Source organism: Podarcis bocagei (assembly GCF_964188305.1).
Source record: "Podarcis bocagei genome assembly, chromosome: 14".
NCBI lineage: Eukaryota > Metazoa > Chordata > Lepidosauria > Squamata > Lacertidae > Podarcis > Podarcis bocagei.
This window is the reverse complement of record NC_138139.1, coordinates 7840012-7853851: the sequence shown is the minus strand read 5'-3', so window position 1 is coordinate 7853851 and position 13840 is coordinate 7840012. Positions and strand designations below refer to the sequence as shown.

General features: G+C 45.7%; 1 protein-coding gene across 5 annotated transcripts in view; it reads right to left on the bottom strand.

The window, feature by feature from the left end:
* The window catches only part of PARP6 (poly(ADP-ribose) polymerase family member 6), a 54902-nt gene that overhangs the window by 11470 nt on the left and 29592 nt on the right, over positions 1–13840 (bottom strand). For all 5 annotated transcript variants that reach the window (XR_014001872.1, XM_081169208.1, XM_081169209.1 and 2 more), the window contains exons 10-15: positions 9934–9987; positions 7140–7235; positions 5580–5672; positions 3987–4112; positions 3619–3684; positions 1171–1238 (exon numbers count right to left, since the gene is read on the bottom strand). Coding sequence is in view for 4 of the 5 variants with exons in the window: in XM_081169208.1 (XP_081025334.1) it covers positions 1171–1238; positions 3619–3684; positions 3987–4112; positions 5580–5672; positions 7140–7235; positions 9934–9987 (503 nt within the window). In the remaining variant the exon portion in view is untranslated. The remainder of the gene's footprint in view (positions 1–1170; positions 1239–3618; positions 3685–3986; positions 4113–5579; positions 5673–7139; positions 7236–9933; positions 9988–13840) is intronic.

The window sequence follows — 13840 nt, the reverse complement described above, 5'->3', positions numbered from 1 at the left end:
GACCTCTGGAACGAATTAAGTACTTAACCCAAGGTACCACTGTATAGGAATTGCTTTTTTAAAATTTCAAAAAGTGGGGAGGGATTTCGGAAAGCCAAGTTTTATAATGGGGTGTAGTTAAAAACAATAGGCTTGCTTTGGATCTCATAGCCACTGGGGATGACAATCTACCAGGAAGCAATGAAGCAGCCTTATGCCCCGCCAGACCATTGGGTCCACCTAGCTCAATACTGTCTACACTATCTGGCAGCAGCTCTCCAGTGTTCCAGGCAAGAGACCCTCCTAACCCTCCCTGGGGATGCCAGGGATTGAACCTGGGACCCAGCCAATGCGCTGTGGCTCTTGCCTATGCTCCAGTCACTCACTGTACCATGTGCTGTTCTTCTTTCCCCTGGCACTGGGCAATATCTGCACAACATTCCCCCTTCCCGTCTTCCCGGGGGCAGTCGTTGCAGCCCGGCATGGTGGTGGAGGCAGAGGTGGTTTTAGCGGAGCGTGACCAGTTCGGTCACACTGGGTACCAAGCCGAGAGGGCGCCACAAGGGGGCTACGACTATGTTGTAGACTAGGAGGCAAGGGGCAGGAAGGGGGAACAGAATTTTGGTGTCGCGCAGGGCACAGCTGAAACTTGAGACCCCAGGGTCTGCCACTGGTGGGGGAAAGGGCAGGAATTATTATTATTATTATTATTATTATTATTATTATTATTATTATTATTATTATTATTATGGGTGGCTCTGGGTGGCTTGCAACGAAATATTAAAATACAGTAATGCATCAAACATTAAAAGCTTCCCTAAACAGGGCTGCCTTCAGATGTCTTCAGGAAGCATCAGGTATCTCCTACCCTGGGCAAGGAACTTTGCATGCTCCGGGTGGAGTTGGAAGCCCATCAGCTTTGCTGCTGGGCTCCTAGGAGGCAAGGCTTCTGAGGCAGACCAGAGGGAAGACTTTGGTAGCCGGGTCTGCCGGGGGAGCACAAAAGCAGCACACGCCCAGCCTTCTCCACTACAGTCCATAGTAGATACATGCCCATTGCTTATGCCAAGCTTCTGTCACTGTGATCAGTAAAACTGTGGCAGGCTTTGATGCCGCTAAGATTGTGTCTGGCTTCCTGCCTCCCGCCCAGCTGCACTGTGCCCAAGTCCGCGGTGTCCCCTGCTTCTTTACCATTGCAGGAGAGGATGGGCCAGAGGGTCCAACTTGTCCATTTGCTTCTTGATCTCCAGGTAGGAACCCTGTGGAGAAAGGGCAGCAGGAGCAGTTGCAGCAGGGTTATCATCAGTGCTGGGTTTATGTATAAGCTAAACAAGCTTTAGCTTAGGGCCCCACTCTCTTGGGGCCCCAAAAAAAATTGAAAAAAAAAATAGATGTACATTTCCAAAATATAAGATAAAAAACAAATAAAATAAAACCTACATACAGCAACAGTGTTTAGTGTTGTGTAGGCTCCTATTTGTTATGTGCAAATGGCTTTAGATGAAGAAGAAGAAGAAGAAGAAGAAGAAGAAGAAGAAGAAGAAGAAGAAGAGGAGGAGGAGGAGGAGGAGGAGGAGGAGGAGGAGGAGTTTGGATTTGATATCCCGCCTTTCACTCCCTTTAAGGAGTCTCAAAGCAGCTAACATTCTCCTTTCCCTTCCTCCCCCACAACAAACACTGTGAGGTGAGTGGGGCTGAGAGACTTCAAAGAAGTGTGACTGGCCCAAGGTCACCCAGCAGCTGCAGGTGGAGGAGCGGAGACGCGAACCCGGTTCCCCAGATTACGAGACTACCACTCTTAACCACTACACCACACTGGCTCCACTACACTACACCACACCACTAGATGCCTATTAGGTCCATAAATTACTATACAGAATATATTCAACACAAAAATCAATGGCAATTTGTTGTTGACAAAGGACAGCTGGACATAAAAAGGGCCCCATTACCTTCAGTAGCTTAGGGCCTCATCAAACCTAAATCCAGCCCTGGTTATAATCACAAACAGAACATCTCACCCGAGCTAGGAATTCACACCAATAATTAATTAAAAGGCCCTGATAGGAAGGGTGATGTGGCTTTAAATTGATTTCCTGGAACATAGAAGTTTGGGTTTTTTAACGCTTTCTCTGTCTTTGTCTTTGCCAACTCCCAGTTTCTCTTACGCATTTGCCTTGCTTTAAATATACCAAAAAATTCTGTCGGCAGATATTTATCCAGGACCCAACTTTTTCTCTTGAAAGGCTTCCCCAAACCTTACATTTTCTTGATGGTTCACTCCCATCCATCCCCCTTCATAATACCATTTTGTCAGCAGCATTTTGTTCTTTATTCTCATTTGCTACATGATCCAGCCAATCAAGGTTCACAGCCAGTGTGATGGCATCATGGCATCACACAGCCAAGTCAGAGTTGGCTACGGAACCAAATCACAAAGTCAAATCAGAGTGACGGTGATGTTTCTTGCCTTCACTCTGAGTAGACAAGCCGTTTTGCTCCGTTACAAAACCTCACACACTCAAACGCAGGCTTGGGGCAGAGATTTCTATGCTTTGTGTCAGGTTTTCTAGGCGTTCTTTGGATAAACATCAGGGCAGGCAGTAATTAAAGCATCCCTGCATAGTGATGGTCTTAAGTCACTTCAGACACAAGGGGGAGGGGCAGACAAGATGAAGAAAAGGCCTAAATGATATCGAGCGTCACAACAACTTGGCCACCATAAGGAAATTTTGCCCATGGTATGACTATTTTCCACCTTCCCATTTCAACTCTCTGGCACCCTATCTGCATAACCTAGCAATTCTAAAATATAAAGGTAAAGGGACCCCTGACCATTAGGTCCAGTCGTGACCGACTCTGGGGTTGCGGCGCTCATCTTGCTTTACTGCCGAGGGAGCCGGCGTACAGCTTCTGGGTCGTGTGACCAGCATGACTAAGCCGCTTCTGGCGAACCAGAGCAGTACACGGAAATGCTGTTTACCTTCCCGCTGGAGCGGTACCTATTTATCTACTTGCACTTTGACATGCTTTCGAACTGCTAGGTGGGCAGGAGCAGGGACCGAGCAACGGGAGCTCACCCCGTCGCGGGGATTCGAACCGCCGACCTTCTGATCGGCAAGTCCTAGGCTCTGTGGTTTAACCCACAGCGCCACCCGCGTCCTATTCTAAAATATAGATGCACTTTTACTCTCCCAAGATTGAATGTATTGCCCTCAGCTGCACTTGAGGGATGATTCCAACAGATTCCGCTTACGTCCCTGTGGAGATGGCAGTACCGAATCGGTGGCGCATGCCCTTTTAGCCTGCACTCTTTATAAACACTTGAGGAATGAGATTATCACCCCTCTTTTACTGTCCATTCTGGGTCGCCCAACTGCTGCCAGTGTCCTTTCTCTTGGCAGATGAAGCTGAGCAGGTGACACAGCAAAGGCTGCAAGGTTTTTAGCTGGGGGAAACAGAATAAGATCCCCTATTTGACTATTGATTCAAAACCCTAAAATGTATTTTATATAACTGACTTTTTATTTCTATTCTTTGTATATCGTATTGTTGTTTTGTTGCTATGGCCGATGGCTGATGCAAATAAAGATTCGTTCATTCAAGGGCAAGATGCGGAGAAAATTTGATGGCACCTACTTGGGTCATTTCACGGATCGACATGACACTGTCCAGAGCCTTCTGCAGCCTCTCATAGTTCTTTTTCTGTGTGTCAGGAAAAAGAGAGAGAATGTGCATCAGATACACAAATAGCTCTGCCCTATTTCCCTGGACCCATTACCAGGAAACCGCAAGGCCTGAGTGTTGAGAAGGTCCCAGCGTATGCAAAGCATGCTCCAGAATTAACTATTCTCTGCCAGAGACAGTATTGCTTCTGAATACCAGTTGTTGGAGAGCAAGGCTTTCTGCTTGCAAGGCTCCCCTATGGAGCCAGCCTCCAGATATCATGGGTCCCACCTCAGTCTTAAGAATCCCTCGCAGCCCTGGGCCTGCTACCTTACACTAACCTTGGGGTTGAAGGCAAGGGTCTTAGGGTCACTGGGGTCCACAACAGAGGGGTAAGGCTCAAAGATGATGCTCTTGCGGGGAGACTCCAAGGCAGCTCGGCACATCGCCACCAGGAGGTCCACTACCTGAAAAAGAGAAGGAACTGAAGAGGGCATATCCCAACACCTCATCTCATCTCCATCCTGACTTGTCCAGACAGAGGTAACGGGGCATTGTTTAATTTTCATGAAAATAAACCAGAGTCCTACAACCCAACAGGGCTGAGAAGCTTCCACGTGGGGATGGATAGCTTCTGAGGCTGCATTCCCAGGGAGATGTTCCAATAAAGCTTTTCCACCCTTCTCAATGAGCGGCTAGGCATACTCATCCATAGTGACAAAGGAGAGCTTTGATTCCATTCACATTTAAAGGCAAATATATCCAGTTCACACTTTCCAAAACAATATTAGAACTGAAGCACAGCTGTCCATCAAAATTTGCACTTCTCAGGCTTCTGTAATGCACTTCTTCCACCGGGTAACGTGTATAAAAAAATCTACAGTGGTACCTTGGTTTAAGAAAATGTCTTAGTTTACCATATGAACAACTTGGATTAAGAACGCTGCAAACCCGGAAGTAGGTGTTTTGGTTTGTGAACTTTGCCTTGGAATAAGAACATGTTTTGCTTCCTGTTGAGTGTATTCTATTTGTAAATTTAGTCCTCCGCTGCTATGGGAAAGCACGCCTTGGTTTAAAAATGCTTTGGTTTAAGAATAGACTTCTGGAACGGATTAAGTTCGTAAACCAAGGTACCACTGTACTAGGATAAAGTGCATAATTTAAAGTATGCCTTAAAGGGCACATCTTCATGAAAACAACATACAAATCACTATGCCCCAGCTCTCTTTTTATGTACAGCATTGTAGCTGCCCGGTCAATCATTGCTGCTTCTGCTGCTTCTATTACTATTATTATTATTATTATTATTATTATTATTATTCTCAATTTTATACATTTCAATAATTTTACAATCATTTCAAAACTCTACTTCTTTCCCCCTCTTTCTGCAGTTCCTTAAATTTATTTTTAATATTTTCTGCATATCCAAATTAACTTCATTTGCTCATTTATTCATCTACTTTAAATAGATACTCTTATAAAACATTCAGGTTATTGCAATAATCCTGTCAATGTTCTTATCTGTTTAAAATTTATTTGTAAATATTCAATAAACCATTTCCATTCTTTTACAAAAAAAAGTTATCTTGATTTCTTATTTTTCCAGTAAGTTTCACCATTTCTGCATATTCCATAAATACATTCTTCTTTTGCTGGGACTTCTTCTTCCTTCCATTTTTGGGCAAGTAACATTCTTGCCACTGTAGTCGCATACATGAATAAATTTCTATACAGTACAGAATCCTTGCTTCATCAGTCAGCTTCCATAGATTGCCATCACATTTGCATGGATGAAAGAGTGACACCAGAAGATCAACAGAAGGAGAACTTTCAAGAATCAGCCCTGGCTGTAGGCAAGCCCTCAATTATTGTTTGGTTCCCAATTTTGGCCCCAGACAGTCCTCCCTTCCAGCTCAGCATCCCAGCCCTTGTACCTCTGCTCCTGTGGCCACCTCTTCTGCAGCACCGGACATCACACCCAGAGTGTAGAAAGAGAAGACACACAGCTCCCGTGTGCACACAGCTGGCTGAAGAAAGGCAAAAATAAAAGATTTTAAAAGCCACACAACTAGTGTGTGTGTGTGTGTGTGTGTGAGAGAGAGAGAGAGAGAGAGAGAGAGAGAGAGAGAGAGAGAGAGAGAGAGAGGCGCCAAAGTCCATCTGCATGCTAGGATAACACTTCCTTGAGGCCACCACCGATGGTCAGGAGAGACCATAACTCTGCATGCAGAAGGTCCCTGGTCCAAGAACCCAGGGAGCTGCCTCACTCTGCCCAGCGGTAGGGCTGCCCCTGCCTCATGCTCCATTAACATGACCTCCAGAGCCTCCATTCTTCCCCCCCCCCCCATAATAATATTTATTATTTTCCATACATAGACATAACAAAAGAAAAAGTTAACAATAATAAAAGAAAAAGAATGAAACAGAAAAAAAGAAAAAGAACAAAGAATACAGAACATAAAATACAACAAATCATCACTACACTAACACTTAATTAATTAATTAAGATCCATCTTCATAAACTTATTATTTGACTTCCTCAAATCTCTTCCATCTGAATTTCTTAGTAATTATATATAGCAGTTTCCAATATAATTGTTTCATAAAACCATATCACACCTCCATTCTTTTTTTAACCAAGACAAATCAAAAACTACAGAACGCCCCCCCCCCCATTTTTTCCAGTGTCCACTCAGCTCCCCCACCAAGAAATCCAACGAAAGGACCACCAAGTTTTTCAACTCTTGAGCTCAGGGATTTTATCACCAGTGAAGAAAACCTTTCCCACAATGACATTTCCCTAGTTTGGATTTATATTTTCTTCTGAATATTTTATAATATGTTATGGAAATAAGTCAGAGGGTTAGGGGGGTTTTTTGGATTTTAATTAAGCATTATGTAAATAATATTAAATACACAAAAACTGTTTTAAAGGGGTAGATTCTACCATATATCTTGGAAACTTTTTGTTCACTGTGCATTTAGATAGCTCTTAATATATCATAACCTAATTTTACCCGGTGGCTCCAGAAATCAAGGAGGAGGTTTTTGTCTGTGATTGGATGTGATTGGATGCCCTTTTGAATCAAGATGGTGGGTTGCTCCATTCAAAACTGCACTGATTTAAACACTGGTTTTGAAATAGCACTGTTGTTGTTGTTGTTTTCTTAGAATTCCTGCGCAATGTCAGGTATGAAGCTACTAGTTTATTTTTATTTTGAACATTTTATTATGTAGACTTTTTAAAGTCTCTTGATTTTATCAGTATTTCTTAGGAATTACACACACACACACACAGAGAGAGAGAGAGAGAGAGAGAGAGAGAGAGAGAGAGACTTAAACATTCATTCATTCATACTGACAGACAGAGAAAGAGAGAGAGAATCACAGAGTTGGAAGGGACCTTGAGGACAATCTAATCCAACCCCAACGTGGAGCTCAAACCCACAACCCTGAACTTAAGAGTCTCACGCCCTGCTGACTGAGAGCAGTACCTTCAGCATGGATCCATTCTGGAAGACGTGCTGTTCGTCACACACAACACAGTACTCATTCAGGGTAGGGATCCTCTGCTCGGCGTACTTCATGATCTGAGCGAGAGAGGGGAGACCACATCTAGATCAGACAAGGTGGACACTTCGACATGGCCAAACACAGAGGAGTTCTGTCACATCACACACAAAGCGGAAGCCAATTTGCATAAAATCTGCACACATGAATTTCTGTGGGCAGATGCAAATGTAGAAAGAAATCAATCTTCACAGAAATAGAACAAAAGAAAAAGACTGTGAGCAAGTGCTATAAGTCCAGGTGTTTTTTCCCCCTGCCTTCTTAGGGTTCTTCTTCACTATGCAGGACTTGAACCAGTCAGCCCTTCAGATAAATGACTGTCTTTGGACAGCCCTCTGTAAAATAGGACACAGGGCCGCCTCCAGGTCAAAAGAAGGACTCGCTCTGCGGAATGGGGGCCACAGCTCTGTACATGCCAGGGCTGGTTCACTCCTCCGTGAGGAAACGCCCTTGTGGACATCTGGCCTGCGCCTGCCCTGTCACTAGCGTCTCACCACGGCAGCTTCTGATGAGATCTTGTGGAACTCTCGTGAGATCTTGCTGATCTTGTCGGAAGCTGCCACTGCCTTGAGGCCCCAATCAGTGGGGGGTAAGGGGGTCAGCATCTTCTCACTTTGCCTTAGGCAGCAAAGCGGGATGGACCACCCCTTTGCCTGCAGAAAGTCCCAGGAAGAAACAGTCTCCCATATCTCCCCTTCAAGGATCTCAGCAATGGTGGCTGGTGCACATTGGGGTTGGTGGGGCAGAAAGCCAGGCCAACAGTCAATGCAGCCAGATTTTGATGGCATGTGGCGTTGTGGCCAACAGCAGGCAGAGTGAAATTGTTTTACTAGTGTCCCCATCCTCCTCCCCGCTGAGTTCTACAAGGGGCAAAACTGGAACTAAAGAGGAAGCTGACGGCCAGGACCACCTCCAGGATTACTTGTAAGTAAGAAGGCAGGCAGGTGGGGGTTGGCTGAGAGGAACCAACTGAGGTTGGTGGGGCAGTGCCCCATTTGCCCGATGGACCAGTCTCCACTGGATCTCATGTAACAGACTTAGCAAAGTGTGCTGGGCCCGGGGGTAAACCCAAGCAACACGGTCCAGGTCCGGTCCCGAATCCAAGGATTCCGAGAGGAGACAGTCCAACAGGGCCAAGGCAAGTCACAAGGCAGGCTAGGTCAGGCACAGGGTCTCAGGCAGGTAGCAGCAATGTTGCTCCTGCAACCAGGGGCAGGGCCCGATAGCCTTTTATCTCTGTCGGGGTAACGGCCAGTCCTGATCCCCCGGTGACTCACCTCCCTGTCTCACCCGAAGGTGGGCACTCCTCCTGTGAGTACTCAGGTCTCTCCTTCTCTCAGACCTGAGTCTCTGCAGCTCCGGAAATGTCGGTGGGTTACTAGACCCAGAGGCCGCCTCAGCCTCTCCTGACCCAACTGGTAGTGGAGCAGCTGTAAGTGATGGCCCAGCTGGAGGCAACGAGGCAATCCCCGCATCTGGAGCCAGGGCAGGCTCAGGCCCCTGACTCGGCCCAGCTGGTGCTTGTTGCAGGGGAACCTGTGCAGACTGGGGGTTCAGATGCTGGGGCCCCAGACTAGGTTCAGATGTTACCTGAGGCAGAGGATCTGGTGCAGACTGAGACTCCTTCGGTTCCGAGTTCGAGCCCGAGTCCCAGGCCATCACACAAAGAAAGCTGCCCAAGCCCCACTGCCAGTCAAATTAAACAAGACTCAGCTACATGGACCATTGATGGAGTTGTGCTGAAGGGTAGGGTGGGAGATCTTGGGCCTTGGCCCAACCACAGCCCCCCAGGTCTCTCTTGGGGAAGAGCCATGGCTCAGAATATGCTACTGCATTTTTATTACATAAATGCAAACATGAAAGAAACGCAGAAATGTAACAATAGCCAAGGAGGTAATGTTAAATCTCATGAGACATATTCCACATTAAGAAGAATACAAGAAGAATACATAAGTGATGTATGTGAGGTGGAGGAAAGGCGGAAAGTATCTCTGTAAAAATATCTATCACTATATCTGAAGTCAGAACGCAATTCCAGATTTCCATAGATACTGCTGAAATCTGGTGCTGCAAAGTGGCACCATTAATATCCACCAAGTTGCATAAAAAGCCTGTGGCCATTCTTGGCCTCGTATAACTCTCAAATTCTGTATCCTTTTCTTTCTTTCAGAAATGGTCAGGTTCCACACATCTGATACCATAACGAAAGTCCCAAAGTGTCTAAGGTTTTCCATCTTTGAGCCATTCAAACCCACGTGGCCGTTAGTGAAAGGATAAGAAGTTCCTTAGTTTTGCTGTCTTCCTTAATGTTGTCAAATAAAGATAATAATGACAGCCGTGGTGCACTTTGCAATGGTTGTTTCACAATTCCCAGATCAGTTTAACAATCAATGCCTCATCCCAGGGAACTGAATAGGTGTCGCTCTCCTAACAGTTCTCAGCTTCTTCAACAAACTGCAGCTCCCAGGATTCTTTGAGGGAAGCCACGACTATTTAAAACAGTATGATACTGCTTTAAGTGTATGGTGCAGCTGTAGCCTTTATCTCAAATAAGCCTCCTCAGAACCCTGCCCAAAGGAGAATATTCCACAATGTGTGTCTGTGCTTCATCAAACTCATTTCTCCAGATCTCCAAAGTGACAGAAGCCACCGCAGATCCACAGAACCACTTTGGCTCTCATGTGCTGAATCGGAAAACACAGAAGAAGGGTTACATACCTGCACGAGGAACCCATACTCCAAGGTAGGAATGTTTTTGCAGTGGCCACCAACCTGCAAAGTGAGCAGACAAAGAAAGAGCCCGGCCACATTACTCTGCACCTGTTCATTCATCACCAATAGGACACATTAACTTTCTTCAAGCACGTATCTGCCGGCCACCAATTACATGTAAAGATATCTAGAAGGGTGTCTCTAAGCCAGTCCCTCTGGCATTCCTATTCCAGTTGGGACCTTGGCATATGAGAAGAGGCTGCAGTCTCTCTAGGTCAGGGATAGGGAACCTATGGCTCTACAGGTATTGTTGAACTACAAATCCCAGGCTACTGGCCATTCTGGTTTGGGTGGATGGGAGTTGGGAGCCCAACATCTGGGCACTTGCAAACTTGCTAGGACCACTTGCTGATTCTTTCCACAGGATCATGAAGAAAGGAGCCTGTTACTGCAAGGGAGTTGAGGCTGAGAAACCTTGAAAGCAACAGCCAGGCTACAGAACTGAATCTCAAAGCCAAACTGCAACTTGTCTTGTAAAAGGTAAAGGGACCCCTGACCATTAGGTCCAGTCGTGGCTGACTCTGGGATTGCAGCACTCATCTCGCTTTACTGGCTGAGGGAGCTGGCGTACAGCTTCCCGGTCATGTGGCCAGCATGACTAAGCCGCTTCTGGCGAACCAGAGCAGTGCACGGAAACTGCTAGGTTGGCAGGAGCAGGGACCAAGCAATGGGAGCTCACCCCGTCGCAGGCATTCGAACCGCCGATCTTCTGATCAGCAAGTCCTAGGCTCTGTGGTTTAACCCACAGTAACTTGTCTTGAGGAGCACTCTAAACACAATGGATTCCAGAGATGCTGGCAAGCTCAGCTGGCGATGCAACCAAATGCCAAACCTCTGAGACGTTCGGGTGTTCCCTCTCCAGCTCAGAAATGCCTGTGGCTTTCCACATGTCGCACTCCAGTTCTCATCAGCCACAGACAGCACGGCCAAAGATCAGGGATGATGGGAGCTGCAGCCCAGCAACATCTTGAGGGTTGCCAGTTCTTAGTCCTTGGTCTAAAGCAGTGCTTCCCAACCTTGGGTCTCCAGCTGTTCTTGGACTACAACTCCCATCATCCCTAGCTAGAAGGACCAATGGTCAGGGATGGTGGGAGCTGTAGTCCAAAAACAGCTGGAGACTCAAGTTTGGGAAACACTGGTCTAAAGTAACCTAGCTGAACCAACATCCAGAGTATAAAATCTCATCTTCAAGAGGTGTCAGATCAACTTCATCCAATTTAGGATTCTGCTTTTTTATGGGTAAATTTGGTATTTTTTTCAAATCACATTTAGAGTGTTCTCTGTGTGAATGCTTCCTCCAACTATTAGGTATAGCTACCCAATTTGGCTTCTATTTGACTTTTTGTTTTTAAGATAGCACAGCTTTAATCTCTGCATCTGTTTACATAAGGACTAGCTTAGCTTCTCTTTGTTCCTTTTCTGAGCCTAGCAAAGAAACATGTGCATGTCACCTATAGGTAGAGGCAGAACGGTTAGAAGGACCATGGCTCAGTGGTAGAGCTTAGGGCTGTGCACTGGATCTGGCTACAGCCCAGATCCCAAAATGAATCAGCCCAATTTGGGCTGATCTGGGCTTTAGCCAGATTGGGTTGAGATGTCCCCAGATCAGGTTGACGCACCTGGAGCGACCAAGGGCTGTCAAAAGGCAGGGTGGCTGGACAGCAGGAGAGGCAGGCAGTCTTTGCAGCACCTTCCCCACAGGGAATTCTCTGGCAAAGCAACACGCATCAAGACCAAATGCTGCAGTCATCAGCTGGTGAGCAGAAGATTCAGTCCGAAGGCTAAACCCTAATTCAACACTGAGGCAGGGCCCAGTTCAGGGTCAGCTCAGGTGAGCTCCAGCTTTGCCCAGGTTGTATTGGGGCTGATTCAAAGTGCTGGGTTGGGCCCTGAATCGGATTGGATTTTGGGGGGATGTGTGCACAGCCCTAGAAGAGCATCTGCTTTGCATGAAGAAGGTCTCGGATCCAACCCCCAATATCTCCAGGTAGGGCTGCAAGAGACCCTTGGTCTGAAACTCTGGAGAGCTGCTGCCAGTCAGTGTAGACAATACTGAGTTAATTGAACCAATAATCTGAATCAATGTTAAGGTAGCTTCCTATATTCCTGTGCTGGTTGTATTTGAAGAGATGGGGATACAGCCATTATGTGCTGCTGCTTCCCAGGAGGCTGTGGTGCAACTTCAACCCGAAAAAAGCACCTCTTTTGAATGTCTGCTGCCTCCTCCCATATTCCATCCACATGGATGGCTTGGCAAACACCAACAGCCTTTTCTCTCTCTCCTCCAGGCCACCTACCACCACCAATACTGCCAGCATTTTTAACATCTAGCCTGATGAAGAGTTCTGTGGAACTCAGAAGCCGGCACACTATGTTATGAGACTTTGCCATTGCCCTGATAATCAGAGCAGACAGTACTAGGCAAGGTGGACTGGCTTTCCATTCTTGCATAACAAGGCGGCAGCTGCTGCTCCAATGACATTCGCTGTCGCTTTTCCCAAGGCAGGCAACCTCCTGCATATCTGAGATGTAAGGACAAGAAAAAAAGAGGCAGTGCCCACTTGTTTTGGAAGAATAAAGAGAAGGGAGGCTATTTTTGGCCTAGACTCTAGAACAAAGGACCTCCTTTCCTTTGCTGCACTCAGTTGCCAACAGAGACCAAATGTCTCCAACGAGCAATAGATGAAAACCAATGGAAATATACCCTTGTAGGTTGCAGCCAAGCTATAAAATAAGCAGCATCACGTGGGTGCAGCAACTACCAGATCATTCTCTTTCAAACGGGAGGTGGCAGGTCATATCTGAATGTTACTCCCAGGGAAAAGCAAAAACAAAAAAACACCAAGCTCTCTGCACAAAGAAAACTAGAAAGTCAAGGAGAAAGGTTAAACCCCAAGATGTCTTTTTCTCAGACTCCTTTTGAAGCTACCCTCCTGTGTAAGCAATTCTGCTATTCGCTTAGAACTTAAGACCCCCTCCTTAGAGATCCTGATGTGGAGATATGCTTTTAATTACTGGCTGTCCCTTTGGCATAAATTGCCCAATTACCATCTTATTCAGTGTCTTTGGAGAGATGAATTTACCAGCCCATGGGCAACAAAAATCCATTCCAATGGACATATGGAATCTCTCCTTCCGATATACTAAATTTAGATCTAATTACAGCAAAAAAGGTCATCAAACAAAGATTGGAGGAGGTTGATTTGCAACAAAATCTTACTACAGGTGGAGGTACATGTTCCCTGATAAACCAGGGCATTACATTTATGCCCCAGATACCTCGATATTTGTCTACCTTATCGGTTGTGGTCGCATAGATTCGCTTTTGTTAGAGCCAGATTTAATGTGTTCCCCTAAATGTGCTGAACAATAGATTTTCTAATGGTAAAACCTCTGTTTTATGCGCATGTGACAACAAATCAATAGAATCCCTTCATCATATCTTGTTTAATTGTCCTTTATATATTGTTCCCCGATCAAGGATTCTGAGTTCAATCATTTTGGAAACTCTTGCAAAACCACCTGAATCACATCTAGCCTATCTACTCCAGGACATTGATTCTTATAGAACATTACAGGTTGCCAGATTCCTGAATTCAGTTCTTTCATACAAAAGACTTCATGGAATGCTGCATGACTATTAAAATCTAGTAAACTCTATCCACCATCTTTATAATCAAGGCCACAATATGGTACATCTAGAGACTGTATGTAAGGTCAAGGAGAGTATGCGTTGAAATATTTTAGTTGATATTTTAGAATGTAAAATGCTATTTTATTTATTGATGGGTTTTTACCTTGTGGGCTTATAGCCGAATAAAGTATTATCTATCTATCTTTGTGGCTCAGGGGT